Source organism: Talpa occidentalis, unplaced genomic scaffold (genome assembly GCF_014898055.3).
Source record: "Talpa occidentalis isolate TD23 unplaced genomic scaffold, MPIMG_talOcc4v2.1 talOcc4.7, whole genome shotgun sequence".
Taxonomy (NCBI): Eukaryota; Metazoa; Chordata; class Mammalia; order Eulipotyphla; family Talpidae; genus Talpa; species Talpa occidentalis.
In genome coordinates this window covers 62,190,601-62,215,598 of record NW_023605083.1, presented here as the reverse complement: position 1 = coordinate 62,215,598, position 24,998 = coordinate 62,190,601, and the positions used below count along the sequence as shown (strand labels likewise).

General features: G+C 40.8%; 1 protein-coding gene across 1 annotated transcript in view; it reads left to right on the top strand.

The window, feature by feature from the left end:
- The window catches only part of SVEP1 (sushi, von Willebrand factor type A, EGF and pentraxin domain containing 1), a 167,201-nt gene that overhangs the window by 111,229 nt on the left and 30,974 nt on the right, over nt 1–24,998 (top strand). The window contains exons 27-38 of the mRNA XM_037491628.2: nt 1,443–1,618; nt 3,830–3,954; nt 4,934–5,057; nt 5,781–5,951; nt 7,125–7,298; nt 7,694–7,813; nt 8,578–8,754; nt 8,981–9,065; nt 9,621–9,812; nt 10,754–10,921; nt 17,710–18,382; nt 20,721–23,512. Of these exons, the coding sequence (XP_037347525.1) occupies nt 1,443–1,618; nt 3,830–3,954; nt 4,934–5,057; nt 5,781–5,951; nt 7,125–7,298; nt 7,694–7,813; nt 8,578–8,754; nt 8,981–9,065; nt 9,621–9,812; nt 10,754–10,921; nt 17,710–18,382; nt 20,721–23,512 (4,977 nt within the window). The remainder of the gene's footprint in view (nt 1–1,442; nt 1,619–3,829; nt 3,955–4,933; nt 5,058–5,780; nt 5,952–7,124; nt 7,299–7,693; nt 7,814–8,577; nt 8,755–8,980; nt 9,066–9,620; nt 9,813–10,753; nt 10,922–17,709; nt 18,383–20,720; nt 23,513–24,998) is intronic.

Genomic DNA, 24,998 nt, shown 5'->3' with positions numbered 1-24,998 from the left:
AAATCTCACACTCTGGCAGTGGCAGAGCTACGTCTCCAATGCTCAGTTAAATCTGGTCCTCACATCCTCTGAAGGCCAGGGGATTTCAGTGACATTGCTGATGTATGAATAGGACATTGAATATGCATCAGTCTACAAACTCAAGCTCATAAGATGACATTCCCTTAACTCTTTGGGGGGTCAATTCATTCCAATGATAGGGCCCTATCCCACTGGGCTGTCAGGAATGTCAACTCCAATTGTTTCTGTTTTCTTTCACTACCAAGTGTTCTTTTTTCTTAGATACACTCAACTTATGAAAAACCCACAGGGTTTTACTGAAGAGCCACATTCTTGGCAGGACTCCCACCATAGGTCATCTGATGTCCACAGACTGAGCAGTCCACTGCCTCAGCCCCGGTGGTCCCTTCAGAACTTCTGATGGATTCTGTGCTGTGTCCCATGGCCTTTTCCCTCTCGGGTCTTCCCAAATGTGTGGGCTATCGCTGCTGAGCAGTTGAGGCTCAGAGATCCCGTGAGCTCTCTTTCCTCTCCTCACCCCATAGGACTCTCACTCTGCTGGTAGAAATCTCCCCATCCTCAATCCCCGTTCTTCTTAGTGGATTTGAACTTTCAGGAAAAAAAAAAATCTAACAAATTTTCCAAAACCTCCCCCAAGGCAAAATATAGAGAGAGTTTACCTGTTGCCCTAGAATAGGAAGAGGAAAATGGGGAAACTCAGAGGGGAAACAATATGATAAAGATATTTTTTTCATGAACATCTCTGAACAGGGACTAAGAAAATGCTGGAAAATGTGTTCAGCGAATTCTCATCTTCCTGATACACTTTCCTCAATCCTTTCTTTTTCTCTATTTACTTTCAAAGATTTTAATCTGCTTATCACCTCTGACATTTCCCTAAGTGACATGGTTCTTGGGGACTCCTTGTGATTGATGCCCTTTGTTTGGTTCCCATTTTTCATTTCTTTGGATCCAGGTATTTTGTCTACCATGTGACAGTTCTAGCAACTGAGAAACAGAACTTACTTTCTACATGATCGCTGCAGTTTGTTGCTGGTCTGAGGAAACATATATTCTAGGGGACAGAAATCAGTTGATGACTCTCAATATTTCCATTCCTGACTCATTCTCTCCAAGATAGACAGTGAATTATCTCAAATTGGGCTGACTTCTCTCAACTCATCTTAAGACATCTTTCTATCCCACAGGGTTTAAGAAACACAAACAAAGGTTCAACGAGCTGCAATAAAGTATAATTAGTAAATCAGATCTGCTTCTATGAAATGTGACCAAATGGAGAAAGTGGGTTTACGGGTTTACACAAAGTATTTTAACCACCAAAAAAAAAAACCCAAGCCAAAAATAAGAAAAATAGTAACATGCCCCACAGACGGGATTGCAACACCAGAGTAATGACTGTACCCCCTGGAATCTTTTCACAGCTGGGTTCTTTATGTGAATGGCAAGGAAAAGATAACAAACTGTCCCTCCGTGAACGATGGCAGTTGGCACCATATTGCAATCACTTGGACAAGTACTGAAGGAGCTTGGAAAGTCTATATCGATGGGAAGTTTTCCGATGGAGGCCTGGGCCTCTCAGTGGGTTCACCCATTCCTGGTATGTGTTAGCAAAGTGAATACAGTTGTGTTAGACGCGGAGGTGGTGGTGCTTAGCTGAACATCAAGTTGCTTGCTTTGTTGTCCTTGGATTCAGATAAAGGTCAACAGTTGTCTCTGCCATTTATACACTTCCCCTATGAGCAGACTGAATTATTAAGCTTTTCCGAGGTGCCCTGTGTGCCTCTCTGTATAAAAATACCTTATAGCATCTATGTTAAGATGCCCAGAAGCCTGCTGTGCTAACACAGGGTTTCTCAACTATCTTCCAAGGAGGAGGGTGATTGCTGGTGTTTTTTGTTTGTTTTGTTTCTAAGTTTTTGTCTTGTTATTGTGAACAATCTATGAGCTGGAGCTCTGCCAATGAATAGCTATCTTATATGCTCTTTTTCAAGTAGAACTCAAATTCTCTTCTAAAAAGTCAGAGTTTTAGTTTGATGGAATGCAGAAGTATTAGGTGACCCAGAGTTCTCAGCATTGCACATGAAAATAAGTTCGCTTTATCTAGATCCTTCTATGACGTATGCCAGATGAGGGGACTGGCTAACAATTCCCTTAAGAAAATAAACATTAAAAGGGTTTCAACTGAAAGTGACATTTTCAAGTGAGCTGGGTGGTGGTTTCTTTTTGGGTTAAATTTAGAATGTTTTTGTTTTCAACTATGTCTTCTCTGAGTGTTGAGATCATAGAGAGTTTTTATTTTCTTTTCTGATATTTTTGTAATGAATAGTTGCAAGTGTTTTTTTTTTTAAAAAAGCATTTCTATATTAATTAAACCCTGATAGAAGAGTGAAACCATAAAGGAATAGGAAAATAAAACAAGGAGACTGTCACAGTCACCACCCAAGGAGCTGATTGACCACAGCAGTAGGAATAAATTAGAGTCCATAGATATTGTAGTTATAATTGATGGACCTCAATGAATTGTTTTTTGTGCTAAGATACGATTGACAAGGATTCAGTGTGATGGATACTCTGGTCAGGTGAAAATTGACCTAACCTTTCAGGGAAGTATTAATTTTTAATCATTAATTTAAAACAGAAGGATGAGTTTGGGAAACCATAAAAGAGGGGTCTGCAGGCATAGGCTGGTACATGAATGACATCACAGGGAGAGTTGTTGAAGAAAGAAGACAAGAGGCTGGGGTGGGATCATGGATGTATCGATACCTATGAGGCAGGTAGAGAAGGAAGACTGAAAATGAGCAGAGGTCCAAGCATCCAAAGATGCTTTCATGAGATCCAAGTGGATTTAGTCAGGCTCCTGAGAGGAAACAGGTGAGGGTAATTGGAGAGCTTATATGGAACAGACTATTTAAAAAGGTATGGGTGGAGTTAAAACCACCAAAATATGATCATAAAACACCCCATGGCTCGCAATAATTGAGAGTCATGGGAGGTGAACCTGACGTGACAAGGAGTGGAAGTGTTGCTAGAATTTAAGGAAACCATGGTGAGGATGAGAAATTACCCAGTGATTCATTGCATAGAGCCAGGCAATGCATAGAGGAAAGCAGCCACCTCCAATCTGTTGCCTGGGAGAAAGGAAGTTAGCTTCCTCTCATCCCACTTTCTTACCTCAATGGTCTTTCCATTGGCCAGACACAAACAGAAGTCAGAAGGACAAGGAAATCATGTCAGTCCAGAGCTGTCAACTATTGAAGGCACAAATCAGAGTAGAGATGGGTGGAAGATGGCACTAGAGAGGCAAATACAAACCCAGCATCCCTAGAAGGACAGTTTCATAGAATGAAACAGTCAATAGAAAGAGATGACAAGGAGAAGTCACCAGAGGGGACTATTGAAAAGTTTCTATTGGATTTGGCAACTGGGTGGTCCCATGCAATTTCAGAAGTTTCCTTAGAATTGGTGATAGAAATTTGAGCATTGTAGGCTTAAGAATACGGAAAGAAAAACAGTTATGCTAATCTGTCATGCAGGGTAATGCCTAGAAGAAAGAAGACAAAATAGGACTTACCTGTTTTGTTGACATGTTATATGCATATAGTTTCATAGTTAAATATTTATAAATCCAATATAATATTCTAAATCTCCTTCTTTTTTAAGTTGCTTTATAAGACATGGAATTTGTCCTTATTAATAAAGTGTGGTAAATGTGGCTAATTTAACTTAAAAACAGTGTCCTTGATGCTTTCACAATGGTTGTGCTTTCATTAAGCTAGTTCTCTTCCTTGTTTCTTTGTCTCTTTAGGTGGTGGTGCATTAGTTCTTGGGCAAGAGCAAGACAAAAAAGGAGAGGGATTCAACCCAGCTGAGTCTTTTGTGGGCTCCATAAGCCAGCTCAACCTCTGGGACTATGTCCTGTCTCCACAGCAGGTCAATTGCATTTTCAGTGTATGACAGTAATGAGATACAAAGGTACAAACCTAGTGAAAATGTGAACAGCCTAACGATCCTATTGTAACTCCGGGTTTTCAGAACTTACCACCAATATCATTTGATGCTGTGGTCATAGACTAAGCAGGCTGAAGTTATCTACAGTAACTTTCAATGAATCTCTTTTTGGTTTCTTCATGAGGGATTTAAATTTTATCAGAAATGATAATTTTATAAAATCTCATCATTTAAGAGCTGGAAAGGATCACAGAGAATTGTACTTCAACTCCCTTTGAGATCAATGCACAAATTCAGGATTGACGCAAGATCATACATAGAGAATAACAGATAAGATAGTGGTTAAAGCTAATCTGCTCTATCCTGGGTTCAAATCCCAGTTCTCCCTCAAACCAGTGGTGATGATTTTAAACATATTCTCCAACTCTCTTGGATTCAGTTTTATTATGAAAGATAAATGAATTGAACCACAGAGTGCAGTTTTGATTAGATTGAGCAAAATCCTACATGTATAGTGGTATTGCCTGGCACAAAGGAAGGGCTGGATAAATGTTTACCCTGATTGTTATAGTGATGGAAAATGTCTAAGCCTCAGTTTCCTTCTAGTTCAGAAACAGAATACGGGAGAATGGAAAGGGGAAACCTCTATGACGCCATAACAAACTTCAAGGCTTTAGACAAGAAATTCTATACATAAGATTTTCAGTAATTCAGACAGCAATGAATTTAGGGATGAAATGATGGTGGGGGCGGCGGGAGCAAGGTGATGGAGGAAAAAGAGAGAGAGAAAGGAACTTTTCTATTACCCATAAAACCATATCATACAAAACCCTAATTACCTCCACCTCCTTTCCCCCTAAACATTTGGCAAATGTTTTCAATAGAACTAAACTAAGATATAATAACTCTGTGCTACGGACACAAATGGGGTTTATCTAAATATGTGTTTTTCAACTTCCAGGTGAAATTGCTGGCTAGCTCATGCCCAGAGGAGCTCATGAAAGGAAATGTGTTAGCCTGGCCTGACTTCCTGCCAGGAATTGTGGGGAAAGTGAAGATCGATTCCAAGAGCATATTCTGTTCGGGTTAGAATTTCTCTCTTCTATAGACTCTGCCATCTCTTGACTAGTCGAGTTTTCTAGCAGAAGGACATGACTCTGAATTTTCTCTTGTTCCAATAGTGTGTGCCAGTCAATCTACTGTTAAACTAGTAATTCAGTTACCCTACTGTCATCTAAACTTTCTATTTTTTTAAGACTTAAATGCATTCTGTATCACAGAGTACAAACTACCTGCGGAGGAAACTTGGACAAAGGTAAAATAAGATTAGGAAAATAGGATAAGAGGAGAGATCTTGTTAATTTTTAAAATGGTCACAAAACCTGGCTTCCTGTTTGAAGTGGGATAATCTCATCTCTGTACTTCCTGCTCACCATTCTAGGACAAGGGGGAAAACACTGTACTTTACAAACCACACACTGAATAGTCAAACCCTGAATGTGCAAAACTGTAGCCTAAAGTGAAATATAATTAAATAAGGTCCTGAAGATGTCCTAGAATTCAAGGACATTTAATGAAAATTCTTAAAATATTCTCTTTTCCTGTTGCTGAAAGAGGGAAGGTTGTTGGTTGACTCCAATAGATTTTTCTAGGTAATTTTGCTTGCTAGTGACTCGGGTGCTCATTCTCTTGCTTTGGTGTCAAAAGAGTGACTCAAATGTTAGTACAACCACCAGATTGAAACTCTTGACCTAGTGATGTTGCTACTACGGTGCTGATGAGCTGTGTACTGTGTCCTTTGCCCTCAGATTGTCCACGTCTGGAAGGATCCGTGCCTCACCTGCGAACTGCATCAGCAGACTTAAAACCAGGCGCCAAAATCAGTCTGTTTTGTGACCCAGGCTTCCAGCTGGTCGGCAGCCCCGTGCAGCACTGTCTGAACCAAGGACAGTGGACGCAGCCCCTTCCCCACTGTGAACGTGAGCTGCCTTTGCTGAGGGCATTTTGGTGGCTCCTGAAAAGAACACTTTTCAGGAATGCTAGATAAAAGCTAGACACTGCACAGTAGCAACCATAGCAACTATTCTTGGAATACCTCCTTTGGGTAATGAATTGCGCTAAGCCCAGTAAGGGAGGTGGGGCTTGAAGATCCAAGTGATCACCACCTGGGAATGCACCCCACGTGGCACAAGGGACTGTGTGAATGAAAACAGACCCTGGGGGCTGGAGTCCAAAGGGGGGTGTGTCATTGCTGGTGGGAAAACAGGAAGAGATCTCTTAAGTTGGGAACCTCCATTCATTCATTTATTCAACAATTTTTAAATTCTGAACATACAGCTGTTAGGGAAAAAGTCTCTCTTGATGGTGTTTACATTGTAGTCGGAGAGGCTGACTATAACAATGAAATATAACTTATGTATAATAAAAAAGAGTAGTGAAGGCTGGAAAAACTATGAAGAAAAATTAAGTAGGGTAAGGAATTACAAAGTGAGAGGGCTGAGCCTCCCCTGGTGGTGCAGTGGTTGAGCGCTGGGCTGCGAAGCTGCCTGCACGCAGCCTCTGCAGCGTCGATTTGATCCCCGGCTGGGCTGCCGGGCGAGGGTCCCACATGGCGTGCAGGTGCAGACCTCTCCTGCCGCCCGCTGCTCCCCTCAGCAGTGTTCTTCAGTCTGTCTGCCTGCTCTGCTCCCCGCTCTGGCTCTGGTGAATTCTCTCACCCTCCCGCGCTTCTGACTGTACCCAGTGCTTGTATAAATAAATAAATAAATCTTTCAAAAGAAAAAAAAAACAAAAAACAAAGTGAGAGGGCTGGTTGGGAAGCCAGAATGCTGTGTTAGGTTGGGTAATCAGGGACATTTCTGGGTACAGTCTGTTCCCAACCTGACAAATTATATCTGTTTCTTGTTTCTCTGTTTCCACTAGATAGTACGTTCCACAAAGGGGAGATTTTGTCTGTTTGGCTCAGTACTATCACCTCAGCACCTAGTGGATATTGACTAGTTGGTAGTTGTTTAGTGTCTGGTGGGTTGGCTCTCCACAACTTGGGTTTTTTTTTTTTAAAGTTATGCTTAACTGAACTAATAGCTTACAATGAATTGTTCTTGGAGTGTTTTGCTCCTCATGTCATTTTGCTCTTCCTGGTGATATCACAGGTATTAGCTGTGGAGTGCCTCCCCCATTGGAGAATGGCTTTTATTCTGCCGAGGACTTCCACGCTGGCAGCACGGTGACCTACCAGTGCAGCACTGGCTACTACTTGTTGGGGGATTCCAGGATGTTCTGCACAGATAATGGCAGCTGGAATGGCATTGCACCTTCATGCCTTGGTGAGCAAAACCTTGGTAGTTGCTCTGTGGGTTTATTCTAGCTTCACAGGAGATATCCCAAGTTTTAGGAGTTCACATGTGGCATCCCTTTGTTAACCACACCTCATTCTAGAACACTCTGGGCTTGGTGAGGAAGTAGTTATCCACAGAGGAACAAACAATATTTCAAATCTCCGCCAGGCTCAACAGGAAGAGTGTCTTTATCACTGTTTGTTGTCCACCTATAAACTGGGGAAAGAATAGCCTTGATTGTCTATTTGAGTGTGATTATAAGTATTATATTTAAATTTGATAAAAACATGTGACAAGATGATAGGTAAGGATTTCAAAGTGAAAACAAGGGGTTGCATGAGAGAAGGGAATCACGGTTACTATTGTAAGCTTCTTCATCTTAGATGTTGATGAATGTGCTGTTGGGTCGGATTGTAGCGAGCATGCGTCCTGCCTGAATACAAACGGATCCTACATTTGCTCATGTCTTCCACCCTATACAGGAGATGGTAAAAGCTGTGCAGGTAACTCATCTATGTATAACTGGGAAATCCCATTTCAATATATTCTATTTATGTGTCTATTTTAAATGTCTGTTTTTAAAAATAAGACAATACCTTCAACTCCAAAAGGCATATGGAAAAGATAAATACTTCTTCTGAGACTTTAGGATTATGTCCTCCTCTCTTTGGCCAGGCATATTTTTGCAAAGATCCTTTATTTTTAATTTTGTCTATTTTTACTCATCCTTTAAAGAGAAGCAATGTATCTTCATCAGATTTTTCCCTAGGCAAGCTTTGTGATTTGGTTTTGAAGAGTATACAAATTTTCAGCTTGGGAGTAGAATGATGTAGGCATGAACAGCCAATGTTCTATGTTTAACCACAGCTGATTTCCTGCCTTCTCCTTGCTTGTTTCTCATTTTTATTGTCTAACTCACTGACATGTTGTTGTTGGTGTTAGTATAGTTGTGTGTGTGTGTGTGTGTGTTTTAGTGGAAACATGATCTATTTATTATGTATAACTCTTGGGATTTTTCTCTGTCTCAAATCACAGCCCTTTACTTTATATATGTATTGCTGTTTCAAAACATTATTGCTTAAATGCCTGTAAAATAGATCTTGTATGATGGCCAGTGTCTCCCTGGGCTTCAAGCATCTCCCTTCAAAGGCTTTTCTCAGGATTTAACTGACACTGTGAACAGTAGTGAAACTCTTTTGCTGTGAGAATTTCCATAGTTGTGTGAAGCCACTTATTGTCCCACAAAGACTGTTTTTTTTCTTTCAAGAACCTATCAAGTGTAAGGCTCCAGAAAATCCAGAAAATGGTCACTCTTCCGGTGAGATTTACACAGTGGGTGCTGAAGTCACCTTTTCGTGTGAGGAAGGATACCAGCTGATGGGAGTGAGCAAAATCACATGTTTAGAGTCTGGAGAATGGAGTCAGATGATGCCTTATTGTGAAGGTATGTTTAGTAAGTGCCCCATGTTTGTGGTGTCTGGCAACTCTAGAACCTTAAGGTAGAGAAATGTCAAGTGTTACGTAGTGTCAATATCCTTTGTATTTAAAACCCAACCAGTGGGCTTTTATTTAAACATGACAAGAAACCTGGAACTGCCCACCTGAGCTTTGGGAGATTTTTGCACACACAAGCTAAAAAAATCAATGCTCTTTGTTTTTCTTCCTTTAAGCTATTTCCTGTGGTGCACCAGCTACTCCAGAAAATGGTGACATCGATGGGGCAGCATTTACCTATGGCAGTAAAGTGATATATCGGTAAGTGTCTAAGGCCTGAAACTGCAGTTTAGAATTTGCTGAGAACATGCTGGCAATGATAGAACACTGGAAGAGAAAGAGGGAAAAGAATCCCAGAGGATCTTTTTTATTAAAATGCAGGTAATTGAATTATGTGTAGTATGAAAATGGTAGTCATTTCTAGATCCTTAAGTCCCATGAGCATTAACCTGTTATTGCCTGTGGGGCCTCCTTGAGGAGCCCTGAGAATGAGGTCCCACAAGCTTATGAATATCCTGGAGCTTTGACTCCAAACCTAACATCTCAGGTCACACCACTCTACACCAAGAAGTTTCTTTTTGCAGCTACCCATGACACAAACCAGCTCCTCACTGCTTCTGTTTATCACCCAGCAAAGGTGAAGACATACAGAATTCAAACTTGAGGAAAAAAAATAATTCCAAAGCATTATGTCAATAGGAGAAAAGAATTCTTCCAATAGGACTTGATTTTCTATCTTTTTGGCAGTTTTGACACAGATAAAATAGTGTAACATTAAGCAAATTATTGTCTGTAATTTTCCTCTACCTGCTTTAGGTGTAATAAAGGCTATACTCTGGATGGTGAGAAAGAATCGTCCTGTCTTGCGAGTGGTTCTTGGAGTCATTCTCCTCCCATATGTGAACTGGTCAAGTGTTCAAGCCCCAAAAACATAAATCACGGGAAATATATTTTGAGTGGGCTAACCTACCTTTCTACTGCATCATACTCATGTGAGAGTGGATACAGGTAAACTCCCCTCTCCACTAGCCAAGCTTCCTGCAATGCCCTGTTACTCGTTACTTACTCAATAGGTTTCTTTTATATGTGACTGGCTGATTTTCAATACAAGTTTTTCGATGTAAAAAATATTCTCAATTTGTATGCTTCCTGAGGTTCAGCTAATAGTAAGTGACCAGGGAAATATTCTGCACGCTCTAACCCACTTTCAGACATTTGACATGAAAGCTGAAAGTGTTTGTGAAGCACAACCCAATACCTAATAAAGTGCTTTTGTGATGGATTTGTGGGGTTTTTTTTTTGGTTAACAACTTGTCCAGCTTATACTCAACATTGCGCGTTGGGATGTTGTAAAAAGTGTTGCAAGGTAAGGGCCTGCATCCTTAGTACTATGAGAGGTTAATTTTGGATGTGTGTGCAAGTGTGTGTGTTTAAAAAGAGTCAAGCTGTCATCAGAAACTTGATCAGCAGGATCTAAAGTGAACAGAAAATGGAATAAAAGGACATTCAGAATCAGTTGGCAAGTGAAGGTAGATGAACCTTAGCAAGGAATCCGGGATTTGTGAAATCAACAGCCAGAAAACCGGGAGCAACACAGTTCAGATCCCCAGTGCCCTTTGATCTCAGTTACCTTGACTTCCTGAATCTGTCCCCTTATTGTTGGATTCTCACCTGCCTATTATTCTGCTGTTCACCTTACAATACCATCAGTGCACACATTAAGATGATTTACTTTGCACTGTTTTTGTAGCCTACTTTAGTTTTTGTAGCCTAACCATTGCACTAAATGACCTACAGCCTGCTTAGTTTTCCCTTGTTTTTATATAGAGTAATAAAATGTGAAAAAAAGTGTATGCATTGAAAGTTCTCAAGCGCCCCCTGTTCTCTTCTGAGTACACCTATTTTAAGTAAATAGCCAACAGAACTAGTGGCTTCTTTCTTCCCTGCAGCTTACAGGGCCCTCCTGTCATGGAATGCACAGCGGCAGGCAGCTGGGACAGAGCGCCACCTACCTGTCATCTTGTGTTCTGCGGGGAGCCACCGGCCATCAAAGACGCTGTCATCGCTGGGAATAACTTCACTTTTGGGAACACTGTCACTTACACTTGCAAAGAAGGGTGAGTAGCCTGGAAGGGAAAGGAAAGGTGGGATCCTCCGGGGGGCAGAGCTCCCTGACTGCAGACACAGACTCCACTGAAGAGTGTCTTCGATTTCCTGGCAACCAAAGCCAAAGGAAGCTTTTATGCTCTTGTTTTCTGACAGCCAAAAGGCAGCCTATTCTCCTGTGGAAACAATGTTTTCCTGGAATTAGAATAATTTATCAGATTAGGTGCTGAACAATAGACATTTGGCAATGCAGTGGAAATACCTTTATACTCTAACGGAAGATGCAAAAAGCACATTTAAATAGGCATTTGTGGATTTATCTTGCACAAAACAGAAGGCAAGAATTTAAGTTAACAAGGAAAGAGTCCTGTCTGCAAGTAAAAACATAACAAGGTTCAGGTCATTGCATTTTTGATTCTTCATTTAATCTTTGATTATTTCATTTAATTCAAAGTTAAAATTTGAGAATTTAGAAAAACCAGGAAGAAGTTACAAAGCTCTTTTGTACGCATCATCTCCTATAATTCTCACAGAAACCCCTGTGAAGTGCAGAGAAAAGGGAAGCTGGTTTGGGAATGGTAATCTTCTGAGGGTGTCAAGCAGGCAATGAAGAATTGAGGAATAACTCGATCTCAGGTCATCTGACTTGCATTTATTGCTTATTTTTTCCCCATGCTTCCTCAGAAAGTATTTTCACTATTAATAGTGCTTTCAACTCCGTGTTCAACCCAGTCACTTTTCACACAATTGGTAGCAGCAGAGAGGGTGACCATTTTCTGAATTTGTGTCTCAGCTCTGTCCTTCATTTACTGTGTGACTTCAGGAAAATGGTGTAACCTCTCTGGGCTTCCATTGTCCTCCTACATAAAATGAGTTCCTTAAAGGTTCATACTTGTGTGAGCAGGGGAATGATATAATATATGGACCAGCCTGGAAAAATCTCAAAAAGTTCAACAAACTTTGCCCTTAGTATGATGATTAGAGCACAGAGGAGAGAACACAATTGCTGTGCTATTTGAAAGTTGAAGTTCATTTTGCCTGTATGGAAGATTAGCCCACAGATACAGAACTGCCAGCAGGTGGCACGATATTTCCCTGTATAAAACTTAAGAGTCAAACACTTGCATAAATCTCACTGCTAGGAATCCCATATCTTAACACCTACAGTGAAAAGGTAGTCTTCAATTTTGAAATAGTGCAGGAGTTAGCTTGGAGGGTCCCTTCTCCCCGCTGTGAGTTAACTTTTAAAAAATGCTTCCTAATGAACTGCATGGACTATTTAAGACTATTCATTTCAATCTTTATTAGAAGCCTTATTAAACATAAATGTTCCAAGTTATAACTAGATATTGACAACTTCTGGGTTTTTTCTGATTAAAAAGGTAATGTACCACCACCACATAACTCAAGAAAATAAAAGGCTAGGTTTAAAATATTACCCAAAGATAGATGTTAATAACATTTTACTATACTCTTCCCCCAAATTCTTCTTTGTTTTAACATTAAAGATCACTCTATCTATCTACACACACATAGAGAGACTTTTTTCTTCATAAAGCATTTGTTTCTGTTATTCAAAAATTATTCTATCATAACAAGAGTTCTGTGTCTGCCTAATGATAACTCTATTTATTTTATCAAAAAAAGATTTACTTTTAAAAAGCAACAGAGTAATGAAAATCACATTATTAAAGTACTATTGCCTTGCCTTGTGACTTCTAATGTTGCTATTTAGAATTCCATCATTATTCTAATTTAGTGGTTCTCAACCAGGATCAGCATGGCCCTCCAGGGACACTGAGAAATGTCCAGAAACAATCTTGGTATTTTAATTGGTGGGAAGGTACCAATAAATCTAGTAGATATAGTCCAGGGATAGTGCTAAATATTCTACAATGTATAGAACATTCCTGCTCCCCAGCAAAAAAATTTCCTGGTCCAAAGATGTTAGTAGTATTGAATCTGAGAAATTCTAATTGAGTTTCTATAAGTGATGTCTTTCTCCTTGTGTTCTTTTTTTTTTTAGATTTGTCTGTATTGTTTTGATGTTTCCCTGTGATATAACTAATGGCATATTTATTGTCAGCCTTGCTGAGGACTCACTGTACTGCTAACATCTGAGAATTCATTTTTTCACCAGTTTTAGAATATTTTCATCCATTTTCACTTCAAATATTCCCTCTTCTTCACTTTCTTTCTGTAAGTCTGTATATCATCTATACAAAGTTTTGTCATTTTCTAAATGTTATTTTAAACAAATAACCAGGTGAAATATGTCCCCCAGAAATCTTAATACACATTCAGACTAATGTATTGAAGTGGTGCAGCAATTTGATCAGAACCCAGTTATAATTATATCTATACTCTAAGTAACAATTAATTCCTCTTTATCATTCAGAAAATACATTCTTCTTTAGCATCTTAAACGACTGACTGTATTTTAGAAGATATTTCTTTTCCGTAAACCTCTATTCCCAGCTTGGCTGTGGTCTAATCTAAGGCACTGGCTGTAGTTCCAGCTCTTGAGTTATTCAGTGTGTTGCTTCTCTGAAATACCAGCCATTCAAGTATTGATCACTTAGTCCCGAGGCTCTCCTGCAAATCTGTCATTAGAGCTTACAAGGGAGGCTTCAGTTTGGGATCTGAGCCTCTTCACACAATTCCATTATTGAAAAATGATCCTCTACTCCTCCTAAGATGGCTTGCTTAAAACTTTGGAAGTGAAGGTGTAGGGAGAAAGACACTTCAGCCAACTCAGCCTCTGGTCTGTTCTTTTTCACAAATGGGCATAATTCTAAGTCTGCTCGCTCTGAGAGAGACTCTTTGCTGAGACTCTTCCAACAGGTCTGAGGGCTTTGTGACATGTAAGACTTAGAACAGAATGCACACTGGCACATGAACTAGAGCAAACTACAGCAGAGGAAAGACACCAAACTCAGGTGTGCATGGCATCAAAAGATAAGCATTTATTTCCTTTCTATTTCTAGAGAAAGGAGTTTCTAGAAGATCATTAACCCTTTGAATGAGTCATTAACTGACTCATTCAGCAGAATTCCAAATGTTTTCACACTGGCTGTTGTGCAATTTTCCATTTGTGCAAATTTTATCACCTACATGCAGAAACTCCCATTTTATCATTATTAAATATTACCTTATAGTATCAGAAACATCGGCCTGACCTATAAAAGACCCAAGTCCCCACCCTACACTTGCGTGTTGCTTACAAACTTTTGGATATTTTCAAGCAGCAACACTGCAAGAAATAGGAAAACACCAACCAGCTTGTGTTTATTAATCAATACTCTTTAGGTCATCCAGTTAATAAACTATTTTCTGCTCTGGTGACATTTGTCTGCTAATATCTCTGTCAAAGGAGCTGTCAGAACCCATTTCCAGTTCATCTGTGCCTGCCACATCTTCACCCATCAACCATCACCATCTGGGGTGATGTCACTGCTTCCTTTTCAGGGGACCACATGCCATTCATAACTGTAAGTTTCCAGAGGCCCCGGGTGTGTCACACTCCCATTTCTTGGCTCATGCTACTTTTCTCCCCAAAATGATTCCTTTTCTACTTTCCTCATGACTCCCCTCAAAAGCCATTTCATCTGTGAGGTTTTTCCTCCCCTTCCCATTCTACAGTTAGAAGCCATCTTTTTTCTTACCACTGTAGGAATGAAGGGACCTACAAAGGGCCAGGTGGTGGGGGGTGAGGGGAAGGATCGATGCAGACATGGAAACAAGTGAATTGTGCATTGCACTGTGTAATAGAGTGACTCTCATACATAGTATAGCCCTTAACAATTATTTAATAAAGGGCCTCCCTGGTGCTGCAGGGGTTAAAGATACAGTGCTATCAAGCTATCAACAGCCACTGTGGAATGAGTTCGATCCCTGACCAGGGAGCTAACATATATGGTGCAGCAGACCTCTCCTCAGTCTCGCCCACTGCTCCCTTCAGCAGTGTATTTCAGTGGATCTACCTGTTCTGCTCCACACTCTGTATCTGGTTAATCCTCTCACCCCCCCACCTCTGTCCTACACCCCAGTTCTTATATGTATAAATAAATAAATCTGTATAAAAATAAGAATTATTTAATAAGAAACAGTATGTTCATAGAAAGTCATAAATAAAAGTCTCTTAGGTCAGAGAAAAGGGAGAATGTGGGTTCTAAGAAATTGTGAATAGTATCAAAAATGCATTCTTTAAATTGTTATCCAAAATTTTTTTTAAGATTTATTTATTTATACAAGCACTGGGTACAGTCAGAAGCGCAGGAGGGTGAGAGAATTCACCAGAGCCAGAACGGGGAGCAGAACAGGCAGATTGATAAATACGCTGCTGAGGGGAGCAGCGGGCGCGGCAGGAGAGATCTGCATGCCATGTGGGACACTCGCTGGCGGCTGGGGATCGAACCGGCGCTGCAGAGGCTGCAGGCAGCTTCGCAGCCCAGCGCTCAACCGCTGCGCCACCGGGGAGACCCATTATTCAAATTTTTATATATATTTAATGGTCATATTCGTAACTTTACAGGGGAGCTTTGCTATGATTTTCCATTAGGGATAAGTAATTGGTGCAGATTTTCCAGATGATGCAGAGTCAGAGGCCAAATTACAAAAAGTGCTGCCAAATTCCAAATCACAGTTCTCGTGTCCTTAAGAGGATTTGAGGAATAAGAAAGGTTCTGGAGGCAAATGCTTTTGCCCCAAAGCAGCAGACTCCATGCAATAAAAGAGGAATTTTGTAGATGTCACAATGGATTCCAGTAACTCAGGCGTCACTCAGGTGTTGTCTATGAACTATAGCCAATGAAATATCAAGGTTCTCAAGGGGCTCATGAAAATAACAATGTCTGGTTCAAAGTGTGCAAAGGAGCTAAATTGTGCTGTAAAACATCAGGGGTCTTACATGTGGGACTTGCACCCAGAACACTTCTACACAGGAACAGTCAAAACTGAGCACTCGAACCTGGAGTAGTGGGTTTTTAACAATAATGTTATGTTTTTAGTTCCTTGTCTTTTTATATAGTTCTGGATCCTCTAAGACAGGAGTCATCTAATAATGTGCTAGGTTCAGATTCTTATACAAAGAACTGAGTTTATTCAAAACAGTGAGCTGCAGCAGACCTGTCTAGAGATTGCCCTTAGCTGTTGGGGACGGCTCTGAGCCTTTGTTTTGAGACCACTTCTGACCAATGCCTGAGATATGGCCCTACTGAAGTGGCTGCATCTCTGCTGATGCCCTCATTTTTTTGTTGTTGTTGTTCTCTCTGTTCCCAATAGATTCAAAAATCTTGCCTACAGAGTAAAGGAATGTCAATTGCACTGTAATCACAGATTCTGCTTCTAAAAGGGAGTTCGGGAGAAATGTTCGCTAGCAAATGACTTAATCTTTGCTGGAGGGTGGGTGGGTCATATAATGTGTACTAATGCCTGCAATGCAGAGCCTGTGGAAACAGGACACCCACAAACTGTGATCTGTCCTACCTCATTTAAAAAGCTGTGGCAGAATCCAAAAAACCAAATTTGGTTTCCAATTCTGGTGCTTGCTGCCAGGTCTAAACCATCATTCTGAGCCCATGTAAACCACCTTTCAGTCATCTGTAAAATGAAGTAATTAATATGTCTAAACTGAATAAATTAGGTGCCAAGTTATTTTATTCCCTTTACCTTTAATTAGCATCAAAATGATGGATTGATCAAATGTTAGATATTCCTTTAAAATGCCATCCTCTTTCCCTTCAGTAAAAATGAGAATGAAAACATGAATGACTCAAAAGTAATTATTCTAATACTGCAAATCCTAGTATTTTGTTCTATTCCATGAGAGAGCACTTGGAAATAATTTAAGATTTTTGCGAGTCATCAATCTATCATCATAGATGAGCTAACACCTTGAAGAAAGACAGAGTTATTCAGCAAAATGTATAAATGCATTCATATTAGTAGACTAGCAGAGCTACTGCAGAACACAACTTTGAAACACTAACCGCATTGTTCAGAATTTAGAAAATATTGGAAATTAACATTCCAATTCCTGTTTTTTTTTTTAAAGATTTATTTTTATTTATTTATTTATTTATACAAGCACCGGGTACAGTCAGAAGCGCGGGAGGGTGAGAGAATTCACCAGAGCCAGAGCGGGGAGCAGAGCAAGCAGAAGGACCGAAGCACACTGCTGAGGGGAGCAGCAGGCGGCAGGAGAGGTCTGCTCGCCATGTGGGACCCTCCTCCGGTGGCCGGGGAGCAGCCGGGGATAGAACCAGCGCAGGCAGCTTCGCAACCCAGCGCTCAACTGCTGAGCCACCGGGGAAGGGGAAGCCCTCCAACTGCTGTTTTAAAGTCCATTGAATCTAAGTGTGTAACTGTGAGTTATATGTAGGCTACCTATGTGGTATCAACATAAATAGCTTGTTTCAAGGACTAGTGATAAAATCAACCAACTAAAACCATTTAAACACAGGTAGGTTCCTATTTTGATTAGACTCATACAGGATCATAGCTGATTATTTTATTTTGAAAGAAATGTTTAACAGTTTTTAGATTTCCTCAAAATTAAAGCAGAAATCTTAAATCCACTTCCCTTTCTGAACAAGCTTTAATTGATATTAATATCAAGTTATATTTCCATATCTCAAGTAATAAGCTCAGTTTCAAACTGTAACTACTATTTTATAGAATGAAGAATAGAACTAAAATCATGGTTGGAAAGGTTTTGAAAACTAAACATCCTAAGAAGATGCAGATACCTTTCTCAAATATTACACCTAGTGATTGTTCCTTTCTCCCAATCTCACAGCTATACGCTGGCTGGACCTGATACCATTGAATGCCTGGCCAGTGGCAAGTGGAGTGCGAGTAACCAGCAGTGTCTTGCTGTGTCCTGTGATGAGCCCCCCAATGTGGAACACGCCTCCCCAGAGACTGCCCATCGGTTATTTGGAGACATTGCATTCTACTACTGCTCAGATGGTTACAGTCTGGCAGACAATTCCCAACTCCTCTGCAATGCCCAGGGCAAGTGGGTTCCTCCAGAAGGTCAAGCTATGCCCCGTTGTATAGCTCATTTCTGTGAAAAACCCCCATCTGTATCCTACAGCATTTTGGAATCTGTGAGCAAAGCAAAATTTGCCGCAGGCTCAGTTGTGACCTTCAAATGCATGGAAGGTTTTGTACTGAACACCTCGGCGAAGATTGAATGCATGAGAGGTGGACAGTGGAACCCTTCCCCCATGTCCATCCAGTGCATCCCTGTGCGGTGTGGAGAGCCACCGAGCATCCTGAATGGCTATGCAAGTGGCTCAAACTACAGTTTTGGGGCCATGGTGGCTTATAGCTGCAACAAGGGATTCTATATCAAAGGGGAAAAGAAGAGCACCTGTGAAGCCACAGGACAGTGGAGTAGCCCCATTCCCACATGCCACCCTGTGTCGTGCAATGACCCGCCTAAGATTGAGAATGGCTTCTTGGAGGTAAGATATTGATTAGCAAGCAGTCTGTGGCTTTCATCATTTCTAGGACCAGCTTACTGAGGCTACCTGGAGATTCGGAAGCAGGAGCAATGAACAGGTTAATTGCTGAGACACACAAGTAGCTAAATCAATTGGTAGTCAATATTGGAGACATTTTGATAGACATTGAGAATTTTTAATATTCAACTTCCTTGGGCCTCCCTGGTGGCACAGGTGATTGAGCACCGCGCTGTGAAGCTGTCAGCAGCCTCTGCAGTGCTGGTTCAATCCCTGCCAGCTGCAGAGATGCCCACATGGCGAGGCAGACTTCTGTCTCACCCACTGCTCCCCTCGGCAGTGTATTTCTTCAGTCTGCCTGTTCTGCTCCCCACTCTGTCTCTGGTGAATTCTCTCACCCTCCCACACATCTGGCCTGTACCCCAGTTCTTGTATAAAGAAATAAATCTTTAAAAAAAAATTCAACTTCCTTTCAGCATATAGACATTGGAAGCAATTTGTAGCAACATTTTAACCCTAACTATGAAATTAGAATAAAACTATTTTAATAAAATACTATTTTGCTTGGGCCTCCCCAGTGGCTCAGCGGTTGAGTGCTTGGCTGTGAAGCTGCCCCGCAGCCTCTGCAACGCCGGTTCCATCCCCGGCTGCTGGCTAGGGTCCCATATGGCCCGCAGACCTCTCCTGCTGCCCGCTGCTCCCCTCAGCAGTGTATTTCATCAGTCTGCCTGTTCTGCTCTCTGCTCTGGCTCTGGTGAATTCTCTCACCCTCCTGCGCTTCTGACTGTACCCAGTGCTTGTATAAGTAAATAAATAAATCTTTAAAAAAGATCAAAATGCTGTTTTGCTTTATAGAAGAAGATATTTTAAATGGATGTACATTTTATAGAAATCAAAGTCTAAATGTAATCCAGAGAAATCTGTTATCATTTCTCAGTTTGAGAGAAAGATAGGGTAAACCATTAATTCACTATGATGTGGTTTTTTACAGTCTTCTTTTAGTCAACCTGCAAGTAATTTCACCATGATGTACAAAGGGTTAAGTCAGACCCACACAGTTCCTGCTTTCACACTAACATGCATTTTCTTATTAAGTCCCTCATGAAAATCTGCTCCCCCAAATTAAGGACCATTTTAAACAGATGATATTCTCATCATTCCTTTAAAACACACACACACACACACACACACACAAACTTAGAAATGATAATAGATTTCTCTGGATTACATTTAGACTGATTTCTATAAAATATACATCCATTTTAAAATGGATGTGTGTGTGTGTGTGTGTGTGTTTCTCCTTTATATTCACAAACAACAGCAAAGGGACAGTAAAGGCCTTTATTTGAGACTTGGACTTGTATGTATTAGCTTTCTGTTGGAAGAGGGTGGATATTGTAGCTAAGGAGCCTTCATTTGTTCACTTAACAACTATGTCTGGGTTTCCTAAGTGCCAGTTAAGCATTAGAGATCTAGTATTTAACGATGCAGATTAGGTCCGTGGTGGCATGGTTTTTACATGCACGTGGGGTACCCAAGCAATAAATAAGTAAACAAAAGAAATAATTATGTCCAAAATCCAAGAAGTGCACTATAGCATGGGAGCTAGCCAACACCATTACAACTGAAGGATCTTAGGCATCTTTTCACAGTTTTCAACACTAATTCTTTTCTTGAACTGCACAAAAATGACCCATTATTATATTGGACACTTACTTACATGAATGTTGAGAGCATGAATATTAAGTTTTTGCTCAAAAGGTGAAATATTGCCTCTTATCTTCCACCCTCATGTTATAATAGTAGGTTTTTTTTTTTTAAGTATGTTAAAAATGAACCTAAAATTTGACAGTAGTCTTAGGACACTATGAAAAATGTTTCATTTGCTTTATTTTTTATGATCAAGCAACATTAACATAGAATTATAGGTTAGGTTTGTGTGTGTGTTTCCTTTTCTGTGATTAAAACAAATCACAGCAACTACAACATTGCCGCAGTCTTGATCAGAAAGACTTTTTAAACTTACCAAGTAATTTATAATTTTTATTATTGATTCATCAATCGACTTAGAGAATTGATCTTCCACTTCTTATGGGATCCACACTGCAATAAACATTTCTGCTGCAGGGATGACCTAATTTAATCTCCTTTTCACCTGTTAAAAAATACAGTGGATGTATTAGAGGAAAAAAAACATAAATCTTCAGTTGCTTATGCTTAATGAGTTCATTTTAATGTAGGCATTTTAGTATAGCTCTTTTTTTTTCCTATTCAGTGTATTTTGTTAATTATATTAGCTGTGGTACAAATTGTACTTAACTGTTTCTTCCCTGTAATGCAGCATACCACTGGCCGGATCTTTGAGAGTGAAGTGAGATATCGGTGCAATCCAGGATATAAGTCGGTTGGAAGCCCTGTGTTTGTCTGCCAAGCCAATCGCCACTGGCACAGTGAATCCCCTCTGTCCTGCATCCCCCTCAACTGTGGGAAACCTCCCCCATTCCAGAATGGCTACATGAAAGGAGAAAATTTTGAAGTAGGGTCCAAGGTTCAGTTTTTCTGTAATGAGGGTTATGAGCTCATTGGTGATAATTCTTGGACATGCCAAAAATCTGGCAAATGGAATAAGAAGCCAAACCAAAAGTGTGTGCCAGCCAAGTGCCCAGAGCCACCCCTCTTGGAGAACCAGCTGGTATTGAAGGAGCTGACAATGGAGGTAGGAGTGGTAATGTTTTCCTGCAAGGAAGGGCATGCCCTACAGGGCCCCTCTGTACTGAAATGCCTGCCCTCCCAGCAATGGAATGATTCTTTTCCTGTTTGTAAGATGGTTCTTTGCCTCCCACCTCCCTTAATTTCCTTTGGTGTCCCTGCACCTTCTTCTGCTCTTCGTTTTGGAAGTAGTGTCAAGTATTCTTGTGTGGATGGGTTTTTCCTAAGGGGAAATCCTTCCACCTTCTGCCAAGCTGACGGTACCTGGAGCTCTCCACTGCCAGAATGTGTTCCAGTGGAATGCCCCCAACCTGAGGAGATCCTCAATGGCATTATTGATGTGCAAGGTCTCGCCTATCTCAGCACTGCTCTCTACACCTGCAAGCCAGGTTTTGAGTTGGTGGGAAATACTACCACCCTTTGTGGAGAAAACGGTCACTGGCTTGGAGGAAAACCAACATGTAAACCCATTGAGTGTCCAAAGCCCAAAGAGATTTTGAATGGCAAATTCTCCTACACAAACCTACACTATGGCCAAACCATCACATACTCTTGTGACCAAGGCTTCAGGCTGGAAGGTCCCAAAGCCTTGACCTGTTTAGAGACAGGTGATTGGGATGTGGATGTCCCATCCTGCAGTGCCATCCACTGCGATCCCCCACAACCCATTGATAATGGTTTTGTGGAAGGTGCAGACTACAGCTATGGTGCCATGATCATCTACAGCTGCTTCCCTGGGTTCCAGGTCACTGGTCATGCCATGCAGACCTGCGAAGAGGCAGGATGGTCAAGCTCCATCCCAACATGTGTACCCATAGACTGTGGTCTCCCTCCTCACATAGATTTTGGAGACTCTACTAAGGTCAGTGATGGTCAGGGATATTTTGATCAAGAAGAAGACATGATGGAAGTCCCATATCTGACTCCTCACCCACCTCATCATCCGGGAGCAGTGACTAAAACCTGGGAAAGCACAAAGGGATCTTCTGCTACACCTTCAGCAAACTATCTGTATGGCACCATGGTTTTATATACCTGCAATCCAGGATATGAACTTTTGGGGAACCCTACGCTGACCTGCCAAGAAGATGGAACTTGGAATGGCAGTGCACCATCCTGCATTTCAATTGAATGTGACTTGCCTGTTGCTCCTGAAAATGGTTTTTTGCATTTCACAGAGACTACGATGGGCAGTGCTGTACAATATAACTGCAAACCTGGACACATTCTGGTGGGTTCCAACATAAGACTTTGTCTACAGAATAGAGAGTGGAGTGGTGCTTCCCCACAGTGTGAGGTCATCTCATGCCCAAAACCCAATTCAATTATGAATGGGTCCATCAAAGGAAGCAACTACACATTTCTGAGTGTGTTGTATTACACGTGTAATCCTGGGTATGTATTGAATGGCTCTGAGAAGAGAACATGCCAGGAAAATAAAAATTGGGATGAAAATGAGCCAATTTGCATTCCTGTGGACTGTGGTTCACCCCCAGTCTCAGCCAATGGCCAGGTGAAAGGAAATGAGTATACATTCCAAAAAGAGGTTGAGTATACTTGTAATATAGGGTTCTCACTTGAGGGAGCCAGAAACCGTGTTTGTCTTGCTGATGGAAATTGGAGTGGAACCACACCCACCTGCATGCCTATCAGATGTGCCTCCCCACCAAAGGTGGCAAATGGGGTGATGGAAGGCCTGGACTATGGCTTTGGGAAGCAAGTGGTTTTCCACTGTCAGGAAGGCTACATGTTGCATGGTGCTTCCAAACTCACCTGTCAGTCTGATGGTAACTGGGATGCAGAGGTTCCTCTCTGTAAACCTGTCAACTGTGGGTCTCCTGGGGATCTGACCCATGGCTTCCCTAATGGATTTTCCTTCTATCATGGGGGGTACATACAGTATCAGTGCTTTCCTGGTTATAAGCTCCATGGAAGTCCTTCAAGAAGGTGTCTCTCCAATAACTCCTGGAGTGGCAGCCCACCTTCCTGCCTACCCTGCAAGTGTTCCACACCAGTAATTCAAAATGGAGCTGTCAATGGGACAGACTTTGGTTGTGGAAAGGCAGCCCAGATTCAGTGCTTCAAAGGCTTCAAACTCCTGGGACTTTCTGAAATCACCTGTGAAGCCAATGGCCAGTGGAGCTCTGGCTTCCCCCGCTGTGAGCATGCTCTCTGTGGTTCTCCTCCAGTGATACCAAACGCATTCATCAGTGAGAGCAGCTCTTTGGAAGAAAAGGGGATAACATACAACTGCAGATCTGGATATGTCATACGAGGCAGTTCAGATCTGGTTTGTACAGAGAAAGGAACATGGAGCCAGCCTTATCCAGTCTGTGAGCCCCTGTCCTGTGGATCTCCACCGTCTGTCACCAATGCCATCGCTACTGGAGAGGTATACACCTATGATAGTAAAGTGAAAATCAGGTAAGTTCTTAGCTCTACAATCTCCCTGGAATGTAGGCAGGAGGGTTTTGAAAAGAAAAGTGCTAAGGGAGAATTTTAGCTAATTGAGAAGAAATCACCATCTCTGAACTGTTTTCTAAAAGCTGAAGTTGTTAATGCTTGGCTTTATTCTACCCATAATTATGTGGAAATCCTTTGTCCGTAAACTATATTCTAACATTTTCAGCTTGTAGTTCCTGATATAATTATCATGATTATCTTATTCTGTTGAGCTTCATAAAATAGCAAGATCCTCCAGAGAGCTTTAGTATCTGCTAAGTCACAAGGCCTTTTTTTAAAACAGGATGCTGGCCAATTTCTTTATGATATTTTTATATTTATATTCATGCAATCAAATATTGGGGAAATAAGGCAAAAACTGAAGAATTCAGGTCAAAAAGCATACACTCTCATTGCTCAATAGAAATAGGGAGCTATTTATTCTCCTCTCTCTTTCTTTGGTGAATCCTCTCACCTGTCCCCGAGCTCTTGTATAAATAAATAAAATCTTTTTAAAAAATAGGGAGCTATTCTTTAAATTAAATATTTATTGGAAGGAATACTGTAATGGTCAAAGATCTCTTACCCCTCCAAGTCAATTTTGATTTTATTCACATCTCTGGAGGAATTATGGATTATCCTTCCCATATTGGCTTCTTACATTTTATTAATAATTCAACAACTCTTCTTAAGAACTCTGTTGTGGACATGTTAGCCCTACCTTCATTTTCTCTTAAATGCTAAAGGAAGTAGGCGTAGGAGAGATGGTCAGTGATAAGAAAGCTGAGGAGCAGTGGATTAGGCTCTGAAAAGACAAACAAAAATTACTTCTTGATTTTGAAATCCATTTTAAAATTTCTGTTGAAATGTCACAATCTCATCTTCTCAAGACTTCCTTGTTTGCTAATGCTCACGGTGTGTTGATTACATCATCTTTCAGTCAGTTTACCAAACCCCTGACTCCTACCTAGCCTTGCGATTTGTTAAATTTAAAAATTATATCTATCTAGTAAGTGTTAGTAAATTAAATGGTTTAATGAAAAAGCAGGGCAGCGTAGTAGGAAAAGCATAGACTCTAGAGCGAGATTCCTTGGGTAGGAATGTCTGCTCAGTCACTTCCCAGGGAAATTATTTAATTTGTGTGGTGTCAGTTTCATTATCTGCAAAATGTGAATAAATGTAATAATAGTACCTATTCTTAGGGTTGACATGAGAGTTAGATGAACATTTAGAGTAATGACTGAAATTTAGTAAGTGATATGGAACAGGTGCTGAATAAATAAATGCAAACTTAAAAAAAATCATAGTTTTAGAATCAGGTTGATTTGAGTCAAACACCCATATTACTGCTACACGATAATATTTGGTAATCGGGACTAAAAGAAATACCCTGTGTAAAGGACCTCAAACAGTGTTTGGCACAAAGTAGATTCCAAATAAATGTTAATTATATTCTTACTGGTATCTG